The sequence below is a fragment of the Cajanus cajan genome, chromosome 6, assembly GCF_000230855.2.
Source record: "Cajanus cajan strain Asha chromosome 6, NIPB_CcT2T_4, whole genome shotgun sequence".
Taxonomy (NCBI): Eukaryota; Viridiplantae; Streptophyta; class Magnoliopsida; order Fabales; family Fabaceae; genus Cajanus; species Cajanus cajan.
In genome coordinates, this window is record NC_138522.1 from 59,898,910 (window position 1) to 59,920,557 (window position 21,648).

Genomic DNA, 21,648 nt, shown 5'->3' on the forward strand with positions numbered 1-21,648 from the left:
GTTATACATTATGCATACTGTCAACTTGTGTTTCACCAGCAACACACGATTTATTTATAACTAACACTCGTAGTATAGATTACAGGGTTTCACCAAGAAGCTGCGTTTATTTTTTAATTAAAATTTGCAAACTGAAGTTTAAGTAGTTTTTCATTTTGGAAACTGGGTTTGAGAAACGAGCTTCTGTCTCGTCACTATGAAACCAAGTTTTCAGGCAAAATATAAAAGTGTAAATATACTTTTTAAGATGACCAAATATGTTATGAAATTGAGTTTACTCTTCAAACCGAGTTTGGAGTATCGTAAACAAGAATCCTGCGATGCAACAGAGTCAGAAGGGAGTCCTATTAATTTAAATTTTCTGAGCTTATTCATTTCACCTTAATTTCCGGTATTTTGTTCAATCCTTGAGCGATTTTTTTACAGGAAAAACTGAAGGATAGTTATATATTGTATTATTTTGATATTTATAGTTTACTTCTCTGCCGTGGTAATAAGTTGTTTTCATTGGAGTTCTAGTTTTACTTCTACCGTTGTATCAAATTGTTATTAAATCAAGTTATTAATTTTTACTTGTCTGTGCTAAAAAGTCCCATAGTTGGAATTCTTATTTCTTCAAATTAAAGAGGTGAATATTTTAATTAAAAAGGGATTATAAACACTAAAATAATGTGACTAACTAAATGAATACCGACAGCTTTTTGCATCTAGATTGTGACTAAACTTTAAGCGTTTGCTCAGTGGTTCTATACATTAGGTCGAACCCCCTGGATCTATAGACTTAATTGTCTGATAAATTAAATTTTAATGTTCTTTTGGATGTTTTGACCAATGTTTCAATATATTATACCTTCAGATTTGGATAGGCATTAATCCTGTGTTGGACACGTAAATTTTTCTCAAATGACCCAGAAGCTACACGTATTTGCTTCAATGTAAACACGTACAATCTATAAGAAAACTTGGAATGAAACTCACTATACAACTAGAAATAAGTTTACGTCGTGTTTTCTTTTCATCGTAAATGATATTAAAATGGCATTCCTCAGTTGATTATTTGCATGCCTTGCATGATATAATACGGTCATAGGCATAGCTTTACTTTTTCTTATTTGTTTATTATCGAAAACTGATGAAAAAACATATGATTGAGAAAAAAATAGTGAGCAGCTTAAAACATTTGATCTGTCAAGATTTCAGCAGATGGAGAGGGAATGTAATGGAATTAAAGGTATCTACTATCTATAGCACCGCTTAAGGGGTGGTTGTGTTACTTGTTTAAAATACATTACCATTGTCCCTTGGCAGGTAATGTACCCAACTCTGATCTTCATCCATCTAACTATATCCATGTAATTAATACGATAGTGGTTTACAAAAATAGGTTACTTCCAGACTTCATTGATCAAAGATCAGAGTGTAATACCGTTTCATCTACTCACATTCCGATGTTTCTCATCAGAAACTTGTCTAATGGTAGCTCTGGAGCGAGATTTGTGCTTCTCCAACCTTGCTTCAAGCAGTTTGGCCATCAATGTGTTGTCCTTTAAAGGGTCAGACTTGCCAAAATCTGGGACAATCAATGTTGGTTTCCACTTTTTTACTGGACTGCCATTACCTGTAACTGCAGCATGGACACATGAATCTTCCCTGAAAATACTCTCAGGATAAACCTTGTCATTTCCTTCAGAAGACAAGGAACTGTTTCTAACAATGTTGAGACTTGAATTCATCCTCTTTGTCCATAGTGTATTACTTTCTGTTGGACCTTCACACACAGTTGATGCCCCAGGGGTATTATATAGAACTGTACTGTCCCCTCCAACTTCACTTGATTTCCTCTCAACAAACCAACTCTCATTTTCATCACATATCATATTTGCTTGCAACTCAAAACACTCCTCCTTGGACTCGACTTGTTTCCTCACTGAATTCTGCCTTCCTTTCTTCTCTTTATGGACCTCTGCAGTATTGTTTCTGTTCACTTTGAAGCCAAATTTGTCTGAAGGCCTTCTCTGCTCAAAAATGTTGGTACCAGTGGAGTCTTCCACAGCCATATTAGGAGGTGCACTTGTGGCCTCCTTTAGTGGAGAATGTAGGCAAGGGTAAATTTCCTTGGGTTCCTTTGTGGTGGTGTTGCCATACCTTATCAAATTAACAGATCTTTTTGCATGAAGAAATGTTTCAATATCAACACCTAACTTGTCAACAATTGATGAATCTATCTGTGGGAGACCATTGCCAGCTTGAACTAACTTCATTTGCTTGCGCTCATCAAGCCAAGCTTCTGAAAGATGAAGAATTAGCCTATCAAGGCTATTATCCTCTTTACCTTGACCCTTCTCAGCGTTATTATTATGCACAAGAGAACGTACCTCGTGTTCATAATCTCTTATTCCTTTGGCAAAATCATCACACAAATTCTCTAGAAGGATCCGCGCTTTTCTCTCTTTTTCAAGATCTCTCAGAGAACCATTGAATGAAGACTTCACTTCAGAAAGCTCCCTAGCCAATCTCCGGTGCTGGCTTTCTGAATGCTTTCTCAACCTCCTTTCATCTTCTATCTCTTGCATGACAGATTGTATTGCAGCTTTAATTTCGTCATGCTCTTTGTTCTTCCTAACAAGCTTCTCCTCAGTTATTTGCTTCATTAAGTTCTCCATTTCATGCTTATTCAATTGCTTTTGGTGTTGTAACTCTTTAACCCGCGCCCGAGAAAGATCTAGTTCCATTTTCAGGGCTTTCACTTCTGATATATTTGATGCATGCTGTTCTTCCAGACACCAGATACGGTTGAGTAACTCTCTGGATGTCTTAGGTTTGCGACTTGACTCTGTAATCCAACCCTTCAAGTCTAAGGAACTTTTAGGTTTTACATGATTATTATACGGGGCCACCTGTTTTAAGCAAATAGCATATTCATCTTATTATACCAGATATATAGTGGAAACTGCTAACATATAAAAAATCATCTGGACTACAAATAATTTTTAAGATATGCATAACAAATATTATCGAAGGATCATTGACAATAAATCCAATAAGCCATTTCAATGCCTTGATAGAAAACGAAGAAACCACAAGTTATATATGTCTCACTGAAAACTAAAGAGAAACTGTTGTAAAAATAAGTTCCTTGGTAGAAGTATTTCGATTAGGCAAGTGCTGCTAATGTTAAGAAAAAATAAGTAATTTATGAAAATAAAAACATTAAATATACAAAAATGTTCAATACAGTTTATAAGATATTAAATGTACTTTAACTAGTATTCTCAAGACACTCGTTGGCAAGATCTTATGGATTAAAGAGTAAAAACATGTTGAAACATTGCTCACTTGTAAATTTGAACAACACATGTCCTAGAAAAATGGCCTCAAACGCAAAACAGATAATAGTAGAAAATATGTTCGAGCGCCTTCGGGCTGACTGCTTTATTTCTTCTCCTTTCTTAGAACGATGTGTATCAGAAAAGCATTTCATTGTTACAAAATTTCCCTGAATGAGTCCTCAATATAATAATGGTTCTTTAACTGCAAGAAGGTGTTTCCTTCTTGTGCAAGAATTTACATTTCATGGTTATAAGAACAAGACTACAACTGGGGTAGTCCAGTAATCAGCTACCACAAAAATTAATGATGATAATTGTTAGAAGGCAAGCATTAACTATTAACTTTGTATCCTCCTTCCAGATTCATATTTACATGGTATTATATTATTTTTAACTTGTTTATCTTAAAACACACTTACTTGCGTTGGAGGGGATACAGGCTGTTTAGTGCGGCCATTTCTTTTAACTGATCTATGGTGCTGAACAAGTGATGTTTGAACATGCCTTCTCAAGCCCGTAGCAGATGCTGGCTGCAACGTGGAATAAACACAGTAAGGGTCAGCAATCTAAACATATAAAAATGCAATGAAAGAGCCAAAGATACAGCAAATGAGTACTTCTCTGTTAAAGAATAGTACTCACAATGCTTCAGCAGAATTGTGACATGAGGAATTTGAGTGTTCGAAAATCTCTGGTTATCATTAATTTTATTGCACAGATGCTCGCCATCCTAGTGATCTAAAAGTAATTCACTTAAAGAGCTAAAAGTAAGTCCAAAAGTAATTGCATTATATGTATTTACAACGCCTGAGAAACAACATCAATTGAAGTGTGAAACGGTGCTAAATTAATATTCTACTGAAGTACTGAATCACTTTCTTGTCACATGAAAGTCACAAGAATGCAATCATATGAAAGCTGAATATTAAATCATCTCTCTTCATAAGGAGCTCTTTGCCTTATTTGAATCTACCTATTCATTTAATCGTAGAAAAGAAGAGTAAGGAATAATTATTGTAAGCCTATGATGCACCAATACGATACGCGTATCGGATACGGCGATACGATTATTTTAAAATATATAGGATACGATACTTGTAAGATACGTGTCATTATATATATCAACGGTCATACAATATAATAATTGTGTACTTGTAATTTTGATCAAAATTCATAAACATTAAATATATAATTGCTATTTTGCAAATCCAAATTAAAAACATACTAATTGTAAAAATAAATAAATTATAAATTATTTCATCATAAATTACTTTTTATTATTTATAAATAAAAATAATATTACTTATTTCATTCCTTTCTTAAAATTATCTATATAGAAGACAATTTTCATTTACAGTTTATTAAGGACTAATATTTCTATATTTCTATATTAAATATGTTTATATATTTTATTTAGCTGTAATGGATATTTCATAATTTTTCAAAAAATTTAAATACTTTATCGATACGTATCACCAATGAGTATCGGTGAAGTATGTGAGAGTATCGAAATTGAATAAATTTTTTATAATATTTTTAAAGGATAGAATACTTAATTGATACGTACCGGTGAAATATCTAAGAGTATCGTGTCGGATACGTATCGGATATGGATACATGAAACAAATTGAAGTATTGTACTTCATAGTTGTAAGCGAAAAAATTTAAGGGATTCCTTAAATGAGAAGCAACATGTAAAAGCACATGGGATGGGAATATACAGAATCAATCAAAAATAAGAAAATGGATTGGAACTCTAGCGTCTACTTGACAGCACACATGCAATACTCCAAGACAATAGAATTAAACTGAAGCATAATAGAGAACAACCAACAAAGGCAAAAACAAAACTTTTTTTTCTTGGGGGGAAAAATAAGAAAAAATCTAAACAAAAACTCCTCTAATCAAAATAAATAAATTCCAAGAGCAGGTCAACTGCATAATGCTAACGGTAGGTGAAGTTAAAATGCGAAATTATATATATTTTTTCACAAATCTACATCACCAGTTTAATTTACTTATATAAATCAAAGCCTAGTCACTAACTTTTAAAGCCTAAACCGAAGTTTCTAATTTTAGGTTAGATGTCTATTTGAATACAAATTTAGAAGTAATTTTGAGAGTTTTTAAGTTGAAAATAACACTTTATTTTTATTAAAAAAAGAAGTTTAAGAAAAGTACTCCTTGAGTGTAATAAACAAGTTCTAAGATAGAAGTGGAAAGAAATTTAGCATAGGAACGTTTTATGAAAATGTTTAAGGTAACAGATGGGAAATTCTACCCACCTATCAGATCAGAAAACAAAGAAAGATACAACAGAAGATGAGACTCACCCGGTGAGTAGGAGAAGGCTCAGCCAATTGTTGAATTTGCCAGAGTTTGGCACAGAGGCTTCTGGCAGAGAGTGTTGTTGAAGTGGGAAAGTTGAGAAACTCTTGAACCTGCTTTCTGTTATTCTCATTCAGCTGAGATGGAAACTCAAGTCTCCATGTTGGTGGGGGAGTAGAAGGGCCTCCTCTTTTCCCTTTCAACTTTTCCACCATTAACCCTTTTTCTCTTCTTTCCATCTTCCTATTCCTTCTCTCAAACTTCAAATTTAAACTCCATTTTCTTCTTGTTTTCTTTGAAACCTGACAGTGCTGTGTCACCACTCAAACTTACCAAGCAAGCTCCAACAAGAAGTAAACGAGCGAGTGAGTGTAAGTTACAAAGTCAGGTTTCTTTTCCTACCCCAGACATTCAGCCACGTCAACACATGATGGGCCCTTATCCCAACACCTTAATTTTGTCGTCCTCCTGTCTTGTCTCCCTACTAAATTATTGTTTCTTACTTTTTTTCTTATGTTCTTCCCTTCCCTTTATTCACCTTTAAGCTACGCCCGTAGATGTAAAAGTAAAACTATAGCCTAAATTTGTTCGAGACTATATTATGCATGTAATTATGACTAAGTATCTGATGAAGGGGAGATTAAAACCTTTAAGCATGCGGCTTATGGGATGGCGCAAATTGCAGTGAGTAGTGACGATAAATCTTTGTTGTCCTAATCAAGCCTTCGATTTAGGGCTGAATCTACACACAAAGGGTCCACAGCTGAGTCTAGATTGTACATTATTAACATCAAGTAACCTTGTGGTCCATCTTTCTTCCCATCTCACGCCTTGTCTTGGAATTTATTCCTCCATTATTATTTTTCAGGGGAGACATGGGATTGACTAAAAATTTCAGCTATTTGTACCTAGTCCATACTACAAGTTAATATAAAAGCAAAAGCAAGTTCAACATAGTTGAATACTTTTTAGGAAAATGGAACTAAGACTCCCTTTCACATACTTCTATATTGGGGGTTCTTGGTATTAGCCCTGCATCGTTAAAGGGATTATGACAGGTTTCATAACATTCTTAATCCATGCATAAAAGTACTATTCCCCTTAGGGTAGTAGACCTTAGTAGTCAGTACGACCTTCACTTTTGTTTTTTGTCTTGCTATCAATAAAAAACGACAATATACTATACTTTGCTTACCATGACAATTGGTTTATTAGACAGCATATAGCCTCTAATCTCTAATGTATTTAATTGCATTTGGTACGCATACATAACGCCCAATTAACCATTCCTTGGCAAGTTTCACAAGAGTATCACATTTTGTTATTGGACCAGTTTTTTGGGTCTCCTTTCCCTAAATTGGCTGTGGTCCAAAAGCCTCTCATAACTAACATTAGCAATACGTCTATTCATATCCGACCTTGGTAATATTGTTTAGTGGTGTAAAACATTTTTTACAATTCTGTCAAACTTTTTGAGGGGGGCAGGAAAGTTATCATGTCATTTAGTAGATGGCAATAGTTGTAATTTACTGTTTTCCTCTATTGAGCAATAGGAGTAATAAGCAACAAGTCAAATGAAAGTATGATAAACACATTAGCACAATTAAGCTAACGAGAGCATAAGCAATAGGCCATCCCATGGTACAATAAAGGATGTGAACCGTGAAACTGGCTCCACATGTACCTTTGGTCTCTTACAAATAAAGAATAATAGAATCAAATTGAAGAGTGACTATGCTCCTTGCTTATTCGGGTTATGCTGTACGATGTGTGTCGCGGCTTAATTTGCAAAACTCTGCCTTTATGATTGAGACAAATAAGAGGCAACTTTAACACATTTAAAAGTAATAAAAAATTGACTTCAAAAATGAAAGCAAAACAATATTTTGTAATCAAAAGTGAAAATTAAGAGGGTCGATTGAACAATTAACGTGAATTATTATAGACCTCTTTAGTATCGAAATCAATTCTCACAAAAAACAAAGTAAATTTTATTTTATTTTTAAATATCCAAATTAACCGAACCTTAAGTTTGAATGTAGACCAAATATACTCTTCAAATGCCGCTTAATAAATAATTATTACTTTGGGCTTATATTTTCTTAACTGCGAGGCTTTAAATTTGAGGATAGGGCTTATGAAAAAATTGTCCCTACTTTTTTAATCCACCATACCAAATTAACTCGTGGTAAAATATAAATATAAGACTTAAATATATTTTTAGTCCTTTAAATTTAAAATAAATTTATTTTTGACTCCTTAAATTTAAAACTGTTATTTTAATTATTGTAATTTTTAAAAATCTTATTTTAATTCTTCAAATCACTAATAACATATCTATAAGTAATAAATTAAGACAGTTATACAATATTAATTAGATTTAATGTAATATTTTCACTAACAAGGACATCGATAGATAAATTTATACAATAATATTTGATAAATTTTTTAACAAAATTTGAATATAAAAATTAAAATTAGATTTTTTTTTAAATTATAAGGACTAAAAATAATTTTAAATTTGAGGGATCAAAAAACAAATTTAGCCTAAATTTAAAAGACTAAACATATTTAAGCGTATATGAAATTCTCTAAAGACCAACTTCATTGCATCACATGCTGAAAATGGTATCGAGAATCAGGTTGTTTCATAATTTTTCGACCCAGATGCCAAAAGCCCAATACATAAACAAAGTATAAAAAGAGTGACTACCTTGGTGAACACAAAAATATTTTACATGGATAAGTTTTAGTCTATATGTCCTACGAGAGCGAAAAGAGCTACTGCAAAGTCACTCACACCAGAACGCAATGCAAAAGCTTTCCATTGACTTTGGTACAAAGCCAATGTCATTGATACAGAACCATGGACCATGATACATCTTGGTGTGGATGCCAGCACCACTCAGTAATACAACAATATATCAAATAAAGTGACGTGTTTCTTCATATATAAATTCACCGTGCGAATAAATATCAAGTCCATGGGTACAACCTTCAGCTTGAAGGAGAGGAGGATGATTTGAATATTAATTAGTCACAAGATCTTTTTGTACTTAGTCACAATTGAGAACTCAGACTTAGACCTGTGAGGTCAGAAGGAAAAAGAAATTCCTTAGACAATGAAGCACGCAAAATTCAATTATATTGCTACCTTTTCACAGATTTAGTAGAAACCAAATAGTAACAATGTAGGTATTCTATAAAATAAAAAAACAATGAGAAACGATATTGCCACCTTTTCACTGTACACCCTAATAGACCTAGTGGAAGGGAGGTCCCACCAAGGAGGGTGTAAGGGGTGAACAGGGGAGGAGGAACGGGTAAGGGGTGTCATTGTCAAAGAGAGAGGGTGCAGAATCATTTGTAAACTAATTTAAACCATATGGGCTAACATTTGGTGTCTTTTAGTGTATGTTTGGATTCATGTTGAATTATCCATTACAAAATCACATTGAAAAACTACCTAACGTGATTTTAGACAAGAGTTCATATGTTTGGTCCACATTGAGAAACTAAGAGCATGTTTGGTTTCCCATCAAGTCAAGCAAAATTCATGTCCATTTGCATAGCTTCAAGTTTCCACGTTCATTTCAGCAATTTGATGTGAATTTAAGAGAAAATATGGATCAACAAATCGTATCCAAACACTAATTATGGGTCCAAAATCGATTGAATTGAAATAACACTAGGTAACTATTGCATAAGATCAAAAACTTATACTGAATTTTACTACTAACTTACTTTCAAAATTATAACATTCAAACATACATCACTTCACTTCAAAATCAATTTTAACCATAATTATTTTTGCAAAATCAATTTCCTTCAAAATCAATTTGGCAAACATTCATCCAAACACAAACTTAGTTTCACTAAAATTCAATTTCAGTACCCTGGTTATGATTCCCACAATGTCATAGTCAAGTTCTTTTGACTTACTATGCTAAAAATGGAGAAAAGAAGGCAGTCTCGTGGATCTTAATTAATAAATAAATTTAACCCTACGATATATTTAAGTTTCCAACCTAAGGTTGATTAAGAAATTAGGTTGGAGATTTTTGGTAACACTAGGCACAGACATTTCATATTTTATACTAGAGGTCTAATTGAGTGCACGACAGCACAAGAATAGGATAGGACCGCACCTCACAATTGAGAAATCAAATGCTCTTCTCTGCAAGACCATTCAATTTTGCTGAATTTGCTTCTCTCCATATTGCTTTCACTTCATCTGTCCGGAACCGCTGGGTGAATGTAGAATCCTCCAGTGGAGTTGATGCACCATGAGCAAATTCAAGGAGACCAGTGTAAGCTATCATTGCTCCATTGTCAATGCAATACCTATCATCAGTAGCAAACAACCTTCCACCACGTTCAGAGCACATGGTTCTCATCATCTCTTGCAACCGCTCATTGCAACCTACACCACCAACTATGAGAACATCTTTTGTGTCACAATGAGCCATTGCCCGCTCTGTTATCTCCACAAGCATGGCAAATACTGTCTCCTGCAACATCATAATAAAACACATCAACTTGCAAATTCATTATTCATTAACTAATGTAAAAGGAGGGAAAGCCATTAGCAAAATTAAATTCACCTGCAGAGAGTAGCACAAGTCTGCAGGCGTGCATTCATTATTCTTTAGCTTTTCAACAGCAGTTGCTTCAATATAGCTCAATATTCCACTAAAAGATACATCCATCCCTTTGACAGCATAAGGCAGGTCTATAAACTTCTCTCCTTTTTTCGCAAGCTGAAGGGCAAGAAAACTATATAAGCCAAGTTGAGATGATAAACCACCGATTTTATCCTCAAACTAATACTCTCTCTCTTAAATAGCCCCTAATTAAGCAATAAAATTGTGAGAAAATAATCTGTGTATAGACAGTGTAAAGGGTTTCCATATGATGTAGTAAGTTTATTGACTTTTACCAAAATTGCTCAAATGTCGTACCTATGATTTTTGATTGATTAATAGTATGAAAATTATATATATAGATTGATTAATCTATGTACTAATAGCGTATATCATGATCATCCAATCAAAAATACCATGTGTGGTAAGTTTATTGACTATTACAAAAACTACTCAAAAGTCATACCTAATACCTATCATTCTTGCTGATTGATCAAGACTGCAAAAATATTTGTCAGTACATAGAAATTAAAGTCTAAAATTATTTAAGTAAATCTTAAAGCATTATTTATAAATTTAGTCCCTACGTTGATGTATTTCAGCAATGTGTATAAATTAATTTGAAGGGTTTCTTTTAGTATTTAAGGAACTATGTGTCATGATTTCTAATACTTTTGGGACTTGAGTGATTTTAAGGACAACTTAGGAAAGAAGACAATACTTTAAGGATCAAACTGGTAATTTCCATATTAAAAGTAAGATGAGACTATTTAAAAAGGTAAAAAGTTCAACAATAGCCCACATATCATGCTTGCATAAACTATGTAAAAGAGATGGTTTGCAAAATAGCACCTGCTCAATGTTATAGCCGGGGCTTGGATCATTGGAAAGTGTCAATACCCTTGCAAAGCGATCCAAGCAATTTCCCACAGCAATGTCAATGGTCTCTCCAAAGATTCTATAGCGCCCTTCGCTGTAAGCAATGACTTGAGTATTGCCACCACTAACATATAAGACCACAGGGTCATCAGCACCGGTGACAACCCTTCCCATCTCAATGTGTGCCACACAGTGGTTGACAGCAATAATGGGTTTCTTCCAAAGCAGTGAGAGCACACGAACAACAATGGCAGAGACTTGCAACGGAGCCCCCATTCCAGGGCCCTTGGTGTAGCAGAGGCAGTCAATGTCCTGTGGAGTTATGTTTGCAGTTTCCAAAGCGGAATTGACAAGTGGAAGAATGTGTTGGAGATGGTGTTGTGCTGTCTCTCTTGGGAGAAAGCCTTGACCAGGAGGAGTGATGTATGTGTGCCGTGGATTTGAGAGAATTGTGCCATCTAAGGTCACTACCCCAACACCAATCTTGTTCGCTGAACCCTCAAACCCCAACGCTATCATTCTTTTCATTTTCACTTCCTGTAGGTTGTAGGATACTCAGAAGAAAAAAGAGGGAAAAGATAAGATTTTTGGAACTGGAGTGTAGAGAAAGATGAAAAATTGAGATGTGAGACGAAAAAACACTTGTTACCTGAAGCAGCCGGCAGTTTCCAAGGGATAATGGTTCCTTAAAGTTCGGAATGGAATGGGAGGGTTTATGTTTGCGCTTCCTTTTTCGTATTTTTGTTTGGCTAACGTTAATTGCTGTTAATAAGATTATGCCTTTGGACCTGACAAATTTGTTGACAGTTCTGATGAAATTATGGCCCAATATTTTTTGCGCAAATTGGGCTCTTCATTTTTTTTTAGCATAAATTAGTACTGATGCAAATTACATTTATACTCACTCTGTGAACCAATTACATCTATCATCTATAATTTATAATTTATAACTTATAATATAGATGTTCATTTTTTTTTTTAGCATAAATTAGTACTGATGCAAATTACATTTATACTCACTCCCTGAACCGATTACATCTATCATCTATAATATAGATGATAGTCTAATTTGGTGATAATTTATAATTTTATAATATGGGTGATAGTATGATTTAGTGTACATATTATTTAAATAATTTTATATTTAACTATTAACTATTTTTATATATATAAAATTTAAACTTAAAATCTTGAAATTTGATAGTCAAGGTAGATATAACATCAGTTAATTTAATAAACATTAATAATTTTAAATATTTTTATTAAATAAAATATAGAGATATAGAGTCGACTCCACACAAAAGTTAAAAATTAAAATATTTTTTTATATCTCGACTTATTTAATTTAAGTATTTTATTATTAAAAGATCTAAAGTATTTTCATAAATAAGAGATTAAAAAAAATACTTTTTTCGAAATTGAAAACCAACATTATACTTATGATAAAAATAGGACTAACCTTAAACAAAAATTAATGATCTGATATGTTTAAAGTCTAACTTGACCTATTTAATAAAAATGACGAGTTTAGTCTTTTAAAAAAATGTATTTATTTAAAAAGTTAGGCTTAGATTTATAAAAAAAATTGTTAATTCTAATAGATCAGTCAATTTACATGTGTGATAATATATATATATATATATATATATATATATATATATATATTACATTTTAATGATATAATTAAATAAATAAATTTGTAATAAATAAAATCAAATTATTAATATTTTTGACATTTTTAATACACTTAAATGTTTTATATTATTTGTTTGTACGAAATCAAGAATCAAAAGTAGGAATTATAGCAACCGCATTTTCGCCTACTCTTTTCTTTCATCTCCATGGTTGACTAGTTATTTATAATATTCAAAATGGAATATAAGGAATTTAGAGAGTTATTTTTCTTATAAGATCATCATAGCATGTGCATGAATGTACATAAACATATATAAGTATGCATGAGTTGTTCTTCTTACATTATTTTTTTCATTTACTTTAAACACTAAATTTTAATAATAATATAGTAAACTATATTTTTTTATCATACAAATTAAAAAAAAAACTCTCACATATATTTAAAAATAGATTTGTTGACTTACTTAAAAATTAAATTTATCGGTCTGTTTAACATTGTTAATATAAAATAAGTATTTAAATAAGTAAATAAGTTAAATTAGACCTATAAAAAAATCTATAATAAATAAGATGATAGGTTTGAAATTTAATTTTTATAAAACATGTTTATCTTATATATTCAAATATCTCTTAATCATATTTAGTTCATATTAAAAATATATTTTACATTTAAATATATAAAAATAAATCTAAAATTCACATTTATTAATCATTCTATTTTTTTCTATAATCATTTTAGTAGGAAAGAAGAATGAAGTAAAGTCGTCAATAATAAAGAAATAAAATTTATTGTTATAGATGTTAAAAAAGGCAAAACTTTTTACATATATTCATTAAAAATAATTGATATTTTAAGATAAAAAAATTAATACCTTCATGTCATTAAATTTATAATATTATAAAAAGTTATATACAAATTAATAATATTTTATAAATATTCCATTTTCATACATATATAATTGTATTTTTAAAATATTGTCATGCAACTATTAAAATCAATGTTATAAAAAAAATGAAAAAAATATATCTTATAAAATAAAATAAAAATGAAATGTTATAAGCATAATATCATAAAACTAAGTGATGAAGAAAAATTATTATTAAAATTAAGTGGTCAGTGTCTTTTATAAAACTAATAGTTAGTCTAGAATGGGTGTAATCCTATTCACACTCAGCTCTACTTTTTTGACTAGGGAAATATAAAATGAATTTTATAAATGAGTTAAGATTTCAAAAATTCTACTAGGATGTGACACATTTGTTGTGTTACGAACTGCATCAATGATGCTCCACTCCATTACGAGTTACTTTCATGCTCAGTCGGCAATTCTTTCATCCCAATCCCAACTGAGAAGCCATTTGAATATTCTTCCCTTTGCTTTGTATGAAAAGGATGTTCGTTTATTTAACCTTTATTTGTCACATCTCCACCAAAGAAAACCAACCCAACTTTGCCAATGCACCCATGGACCTCACTTATCCGCCAACGTTTCAACTTTTTAATTTGCCAAAAATAAAAACAGCGAGATGTACGGACGACACACTCAATCACAATATAGAATGTGATCTTACCCTAGCATGCCCATTGGCTCCCCCAATAAGTCAAAACTTACATGTATTAAGGATAGCTATAAAAGGTTCCATACAAAATCATTAATGACCCTCAAAGTTGAATTAACAACGAATCATTCCTTTTCTTTTAAGTCTCCACAAGACAAGACTAACGGTTATGGAATCTGATAGGGACAGTTAATTACTGAACAATCTGCTTCTATGAAAAAATGTTATGTGGAGCAAGATCCATTTATTCATTATATATTTTATGACAACTCAATAAAAAAAATGGAGAAGGTTAAATTAATATTAGAGCAAGTGCATGAATATAAGGATAATAAAAAAAAATACTGTGGTATTTTCAAATGCTATTAATAATATTCCAATATCCATGAATAAGCAGTTTTATCAGCAAGAACGATTTGTATGATCTGTGAAAACACTGAAATCTTCTTAAATTTTTTACTTAAAGAACAATGGAGAAAAATGAGCAGAAACCTTGGACACAATTCTCAGTGGCAATGGTTGATTGTGAGGAGAGAACTATGGAGCAATTTCAAGTCTAGGCTCAAAGCAAAAGCCAGTAAAAAGCTGCAGCGGGAATCTTTTTGTCACGGGGCACTTCTGTGACCATTTCCAATGCTTGTTGCTCATGTCAAATATGAGAAGCGCTGGAGCTCCATAACTCTGAATATATATCAGATCATCTGCACCACTGCTAGCAAAAACATCATCAAACTCTCCAAAGCCTTGGAAGAATTTGTGGGGCATTCGAGCAATCTCTTCCCACTTCTTATCATTCAGAAGCCAGATACCAATTCCTTTTATTATGTCAGGTCGATCTGGTTTGCCAATTCCTCCCACCATTACAAGCTTCTCCTTCAGATTCATCAGACGGCCACATGTTAGAGAACATGGTACTGGAATAAAACTCCTTGTTAAGGTACCTTGAGAAGAACGATTGGACATGTTATATGCAATCAGGGCATGACGGTTTTCCGGTTGGCCACCACCAGTTGAATAAACTAAAAAGTATAGCATCCCATTGCATATCACACTTTCGTCACCACCTCTCCACCCCATCAAAACCTCTGTTATAGAAGTCACCCACGTTGCATTTTCTGAGTTGTACACATGAATTGAGATATCCCACTGGAAAAAGTTCTCAGGGACTTGTTTAGATTTTACAATTGCCACAGTATAACCGCGAGACTCCCTATTCACCGAGATTGATAATGCACTGTAATCAGAAATTTTCAAACCTGGAGGCTCCTCTAGCTTCTTGTAGGTTTTGGTAATTGGGTTGCAGATGCATAAGTCACTCCTGTTGTCATTGTCCATGAAGCATACCATGCCATATGATGAAGTGATGAACCAATTAGAAGTTCCAATGCATGGAAGTTCAATGCTATACCATTTCCGAAGGACGGGATCAAAAGCATAACCAATTGGTTCATCAGAACTTGTAAACATAAAGTACCAAGGTTTCTGTGGTAGAACATGTGAAAGGTTCCACAAAAACCTCTCTGAATTAACAATTTCATGCCATCTTTTAGACACACAGCCCGCTCTAAAAATGCTTGCAATGGGGAGATAGGCTAGGATTCGTTCCAGCAAGTCATCAGGTAAAATTACATCCATAGAAACAGCAGTTGCTTCTTTTTCACCTTCCTCGCCAAGTTCTAAAATTGAATCAAATGCCCCAGTCTCCCTTTGTCTGTCATCATAGTGGCTGATCCAAGATGATTCTCCAGCCATAGGAGTTGGAAGGAAAGACCTAGTGGATATAGTAAAGCACAAAATGAAAAAAGAGCTGATAATTAAATATTTCTAACGTCAAATAATAAAAAAAATCCCAAGGATTTTGTCACCAAAGGATATACTAGATCATGGAAATATGCTACCTTACTTTCAAATCAGACAAGGTGAAGCACTTTTAAACAAAATGAGGACATTTCAGATCATCCAATCAATAATACCACAGTAAGAGAACATAAAGAAGCAAGGTAGTTAAAACATCAAGATTTTAAATTAAATTGAGGAAGTAAAATTTTCAAATCACTAAATCATTCATCAAATCATAGGATTTCACAAAAACAGAATACATAATACGTATTCATAATCCATATTTCATAAATGTCATGCATAGTATTCATAAGTTATAGCACATAAAGTAGTAAAAAAAAATTAACTATTCCAAAACACAGGTAGACAACACATTGCAAGGCATAAAACTTAAGCAAGAAAGGCAAATAATAATACTCTAATTCTAGAATCTAGGTGTCTAATCTAACAAACATGCCACGACCACATCATACTCATAAGGATCCACCATTTGATCCTCATCTTCGACTACATCTCCACTTCAAAACTGTGAACAAGTTGATAGTATTAAAGGTTTGAGTAGTGGAAGAAATAAGAAGAGGGTGGGTTTGAAAGAGAAAAAGAACAAAAGTCAAAAGGTGAAGGAAAAAAAAATGCCTGTACAGCATACAGAGGTTCAAACAGATGAAGAAGGAAAAGGAACAGCAATGGCCCAAAGGCTCAAACAAAGGGAAGAAAGGAGGGAAAACGAAGGAGAACAAAACAGAGAATGGACGCACAGCAATCAGGATTTACCAAATTAAACAAGAGCATGGTACCACAATGTCGGGGTGAGTCACTAGAGAAAACTAAAAGGCAAACGAATCAGGTCAAACATCCAAATGAGTCACCAGGGAAATCGAAAAATTTAAGGATTTTAGCAATTTTGGGATTTAAATTGCAATTTTAGAAGGATTCTAACTACTATTTAATCGTTGGAAGGGACCAAAAATAGTGGGATTTTACAATTTGAATCCATATTTCAACTGTCATATAAAGAAAATAAAATAAAAACTTACCTTTGCAGGGCAATAATCAAAGATCATGGAATAGAATACAACAAGGGAAGAAGAATATGGCAACAAGAGAATTCATTCCCTTTTAAGAAAGCAATTACAACCAAGGAGAGTAGTGATTGAAGGAACACATGGCCATTAACTATCCTCCTTATCTGTAATTTAGAAATCCACATGGTTGAGGAAAGATGTACATCACATCACTTACTAAAGTAGAAAATATGGTCTTTTCCTACATGCTACTAGGTAAGACCTTAAAATGATTTGGTATTGAGCAACCAATAATGCTGATAAAATTCAAAGCATGATGCCCATATCCCTCGTAAGAAAAAATCATTAGAATCATTCAAAATATTAAAACACTATTCAGTAGTTGCAACAAACATAGAAGCTAATTACACATTGCCGGGTAAAGCAAAAACAAAAAACTGGATGGAAAAATTAATTGAAAAAATATATATATCCAGCAGACTACATGAAATGAAAGAATTCATAGAAGACAACTTCCAGAAAATCCGATTCAGATATGATATTATTTTCAGCTCACAACAATAATAAATTACAGTGTAAGCACTCTCAAAATCTCCATGCTTCCAGGTTAGCTCAAATATATCCATTCAAAGAAGTCATATATGAAAATCATGCGTGACAAACACAAGGGGGAAATTCTATTAAACAGACGAATAACAAAATTCCAACCAATGCAATGAATCCTTAAAAAAGTAACGTCTCAGAAACATAACAAGCATTGCAAGTTGCTGATTCCTCAAAAGCATTTATCAGAAAGAGAAAATAATTCAAAAGACTAAAGCCGACATTTTTTAACACCAACTCTCCCGAGAACAACATTTTAACACATATTCTGCACACAAAAACAACATTCGATACAAACCAACATTCCATGACCACCAAGCCCTAAGAAGGGGGGTTAGCATGACTGAAACTGAAAAGAAAAATAAAAGACAAAAAAGACAAAAAAAGGGAGAGGGAAATCAAACGGTGAAATACCCATGAAACATCCTCGATCCTGGGAGAACCATTCGATAGGAGCAATCCAGCAATCCCGAGGTGATATCAAATAGTTAAAACACAAACAGATCAACGAAGACAGAGATGCATCAACAAAAGATTGCAGCAATCAGCTTCTTTTCTCGTTTTAGTGTAAGGAAGAGCGAAAAAGAAAACATTTTGAGAATGAATAGATGAAACCCATGACGGACACGGAAATACCTTGTGTTGAAAGAGCGGAGCAGTGTGAGAGAAGACAAAAAAAAATGTTGAATCTTGGCAAAATTGGAGCGATTAAAGGGGAAAAGGAAATGGGGGTGTGAGTTTTCCTTGAAATGGGAGAACACAGAAATGGGTTGCTCTAGATTTGGTTGATAAACAAGGCCAAGCAACCCAACAACACATTGAACACAACACAACACTAGAGAGAGAGAAAGAGAGAAGCGTTTAATTTATGTTTGTGTTCTTTTTCGTTTCTTTTTTGATACGACAAAAACGACAGGCAGGTAAATGAAGTGAGGAGGCGGTTTCTCTATACTCTATAGAAAATAGGAATAGGAATGGTTCTCGCTTTTCTGTTTCAAGAGAGAGAGTAAGAGAAGCGCGTGTTAGCGCGTGTCTCCTCTTTTTAATGCTTCCATCACACAATGCTCGGAAGAGTTGAGGTGTTTGTTATTTAGATTTCGGTCATCATCAATTATCAATTAATACACTACATATGTATTTATTTTTTTACACTGCCAGTGAGGTTACAACAACTAGTAACTTAATTGGTGTCAGCAAAAATTTAATACAGTACATGGTAAAAAAGAGTGAAAAATACTAAGACATCGAAAGATAAATTATAACATTAAACTTAAAATTCTAAAAAAGTTTTTAAAAAATCATCTTTTTTTTGTGCTTAAATGTTAAGTTAAGAAGTTCAAAGTTAAAAATAAATATAACGGAACTTCTGAATTTATATCCACGAAGTTTAATTAGTGATCTCGAGTTCAAATGTTAATTATTTAGTATTTTTTTTAATTGTCTTTAGTTTAAGATGATCATACTTGTATTGCCTAGTGATTAAGTCAAGTTGACCTTCTCTTGCTCATCTGCACTAGGTCTCCGACCGATCATCAATAAAAGAAATTTTAAGCGGTTAACTCATAATGACTAACACATATTCACCTGACAAAATATTTTCACTCCTCATAACAATATCACCATGCAATCATCATAATATATCTCCGATATATTATTCGAGATTATCTAAAACCTAAATATAAGGTCAATCACCTATATATAGGACATCAGTATCACTCAACCATAATCTCACTCTTAACCTAAACTCCTTTATCACTTAGATGGCGGGATGTCTTTGTTGCTGTCCCCACCACTGCAAACATTGAAGCAACAAAAACTTCATCCCATCATCATAATCCTTACAAATTTTGATAAGAACATTTGGCACTCATTATGGAGCCAAAGTGAAACCATCATCCAGTCACACATGATTTTCACTCGAAACCAAACAATAAATAACAACATAACATGAACCTTTATGGCAATCAATGACCTCGACTTAATCCCCATAGAACAACCTCTGACTACCATGACTCCACCTATTGTGTTGTGCAACGCTAAATCATCACCGTGCAAACGAAAAGAGAAGGATAGTCGACGTTGACATTACTCCTAAAACTCCCTTTAGGAAGCACCCTTGTAGATTATGGTAACTCAACTGACATTTTATGTTGGAATACTTTCCTCCAAATGCAACTATCTAAAGACGGTATCAAGCCACACAATGAACTCCTATTGGGATTTACAGGTTGAGTAGTCGACACAAGAGGCTATGTGGAACTCTTTACCAATTTCAAGAGCGACAAACATGCCAAATTGTTAAACATCAATTATTTGTTGGTAGACGCAACCACCTCATACAACGTCATAATTGGCTGATCCACCCTCGATGTTTTGGGCACCATGGTATCCACTCTTCATCTAACGATGAGGTTCCCAGGCAATGACGATCTGAGTCGACCAGCACATAACAAGACAATGTTATGTTAAGAGCCCCAAAGTTACCCCCGACAAAGAAGAGTCACCTCCACCACCATCAAATGGATGAAAACACCAAACACCTTATCACTGATCATAGTCCCAATTCCAACCCCCAATTTGAACACGAAGATAATCATTTGACACCAATCAATGAGCTAAAAAGCCTACAAATCAGCCTTAAGCCTTCTCGGGTTACTAACACCGACAAACTCCTACCCACTGAGATTAGATATCACTCAAATCCTCCTTGACAATGTTGACCCGTTCGCTTAGAGCAACGTTGATATGTCAGGTATTGACCACAATTTTTTGTGTCACAAACTCTCCATATATTAAAAAGTAAAGTTAACCACTTAAAGGAGGCAGAAGCTAGGTGATGAAAGGCACCTCACCGCCAAACAATAAGCAAGGAAATTGGAAGTTATTCGTTTCATTGGAGAAATCACACATACAACATGGCTTGCCAATGTGGTTATGGTAAAAAAATCAAGCAGGAAATGGAAAATGTGCATCAACCACACAAACCTTAATAAAGCTTACCTAAAGGATGCCTACTTGCTCCCCAACGTTGATCACCTTGTCAATGGGGTCTCAGGCCATCAGTTGTTGAGCTTTCTAGATGCTTATTTTAGGTATAATCAGATCATAATGTACCTACCTGATGAAGAAAAGATAACCTTCATTACAAGCAATGCAAACTACTATTACAAGATAATGTCTTTCAGCCTTAAAAAATGTAGGAATGACGTACCAAACTTATGGACTAGGTCTTCCACAAAAAGGTCGATCATAACATGGGAGTTTATGCGACATGATCATTAAATCTATACAACTCGATCACCGTGACACAAACCTAACAAAAATCACAACATATGCCTCAATCTTGAGAACTGCACCTTTGAGGTTCATGGCGAGGAATTTCCAGGTTTCATGCTTACCTAAAGGAGGATCAAAACCAATTATGACAAATGTGAAACCTTCATCAACACGGGGAGCCCACGAATAGTAAAAGAAGTATAAAAATTGACCAGGCAATTAGCCTACCTAGCTCGCTTCCTCCCCAACACGAGCAAAAAGCTAAACAATTATTCAACCTCCTAAAGAAGCCAACCACAATTTCAATTTACTATTAAAAAAATAAACATAATGTTAATTAATATAAAAAAATGTATTGTATTTTTTATTTAATTTATTTTTATATTGTTGTTTATTATAAAATATTACATAAAATAATTTTAAGAACTAAAAATGTTGCATCCCTAAATTAGAAGGACTAAAATAAGAATACTTTTTTTAAAATAAATTGGTCCACTTAGTCATAGGTAGTTGCATTGAAACCAATCAACA

General features: G+C 33.3%; 3 protein-coding genes across 6 annotated transcripts; all 3 read right to left on the reverse strand.

The window, feature by feature from the left end:
• Positions 1-1,148: 1,148 nt before the first annotated feature.
• Positions 1,149-7,909, reverse strand: LOC109797875 (uncharacterized protein At5g41620). Its single transcript, XM_020358029.3, has 3 exons — positions 5,663-7,909; positions 3,749-3,859; positions 1,149-2,897 (listed from the first exon to the last, which is right to left on the reverse strand). The coding sequence occupies exons 1-3, from the start codon at positions 5,894-5,896 to the stop codon at positions 1,431-1,433; spliced, it is 1,812 nt and encodes a 603-aa protein (XP_020213618.1). The 5' UTR covers positions 5,897-7,909; the 3' UTR covers positions 1,149-1,430.
• A 434-nt stretch (positions 7,910-8,343) lies between these two features.
• On the reverse strand, positions 8,344-11,973 carry LOC109796767 (Actin-like ATPase superfamily protein). 2 transcript variants are annotated; one of them, XM_020356550.3, is made up of 5 exons: positions 11,829-11,973; positions 11,153-11,716; positions 10,262-10,417; positions 9,806-10,168; positions 8,344-8,743 (listed from the first exon to the last, which is right to left on the reverse strand). In XM_020356550.3, the coding sequence occupies exons 2-4, from the start codon at positions 11,705-11,707 to the stop codon at positions 9,821-9,823; spliced, it is 1,059 nt and encodes a 352-aa protein (XP_020212139.1). In that variant the 5' UTR covers positions 11,708-11,716; positions 11,829-11,973; the 3' UTR covers positions 8,344-8,743; positions 9,806-9,820. The 2 variants fall into 2 exon arrangements, with proteins under 2 accessions (XP_020212139.1, XP_029126976.1); XM_029271143.2 differs by having other exon boundaries at positions 11,153-11,733; positions 11,829-11,938.
• A 2,730-nt stretch (positions 11,974-14,703) lies between these two features.
• On the reverse strand, positions 14,704-18,870 carry HWS (Galactose oxidase/kelch repeat superfamily protein). Of its 3 annotated transcripts, XM_020356547.3 has the most exons (3): positions 18,478-18,870; positions 18,256-18,274; positions 14,704-16,145 (listed from the first exon to the last, which is right to left on the reverse strand). In XM_020356547.3, the coding sequence occupies exons 2-3, from the start codon at positions 18,264-18,266 to the stop codon at positions 14,912-14,914; spliced, it is 1,245 nt and encodes a 414-aa protein (XP_020212136.1). In that variant the 5' UTR covers positions 18,267-18,274; positions 18,478-18,870; the 3' UTR covers positions 14,704-14,911. The 3 variants fall into 3 exon arrangements, with proteins under 3 accessions (XP_020212136.1, XP_020212135.1, XP_020212137.1); XM_020356546.3 differs by having other exon boundaries at positions 18,256-18,870; XM_020356548.3 differs by lacking the exon at positions 18,256-18,274 and having other exon boundaries at positions 18,478-18,869.
• Positions 18,871-21,648: the final 2,778 nt, after the last annotated feature.

Excerpts from the sequence above, each read along its gene's own strand:
- LOC109796767 (XM_020356550.3), bottom strand. The coding sequence starts at position 11,707 with ATGAAAAGAATGATAGCGTTGGGGTTTGAGGGTTCAGCGAACAAGATT. Across the intron at positions 10,418-11,152 it reads CCGGCTATAACATTGAGCAG|CTTGCGAAAAAAGGAGAGAA; the intron begins GTGCTATTTTGC and ends CTTGCCCTTCAG. Across the intron at positions 10,169-10,261 it reads ACTTGTGCTACTCTCTGCAG|GAGACAGTATTTGCCATGCT; the intron begins GTGAATTTAATT and ends ATGATGTTGCAG.
- HWS (XM_020356546.3), bottom strand. The coding sequence starts at position 18,287 with ATGGTTCTCCCAGGATCGAGGATGTTTCATGG. Across the intron at positions 16,146-18,255 it reads GGATCGAGGATGTTTCATGG|GTCTTTCCTTCCAACTCCTA; the intron begins GTATTTCACCGT and ends TATATCCACTAG.
- LOC109797875 (XM_020358029.3), bottom strand. The coding sequence starts at position 5,896 with ATGGAAAGAAGAGAAAAAGGGTTAATGGTGGAAAAGTTGAAAGGGAAA. Across the intron at positions 3,860-5,662 it reads AGCCTTCTCCTACTCACCGG|CCAGCATCTGCTACGGGCTT; the intron begins GTGAGTCTCATC and ends TCCACGTTGCAG. Across the intron at positions 2,898-3,748 it reads CTGTATCCCCTCCAACGCAA|GTGGCCCCGTATAATAATCA; the intron begins GTAAGTGTGTTT and ends TGCTTAAAACAG.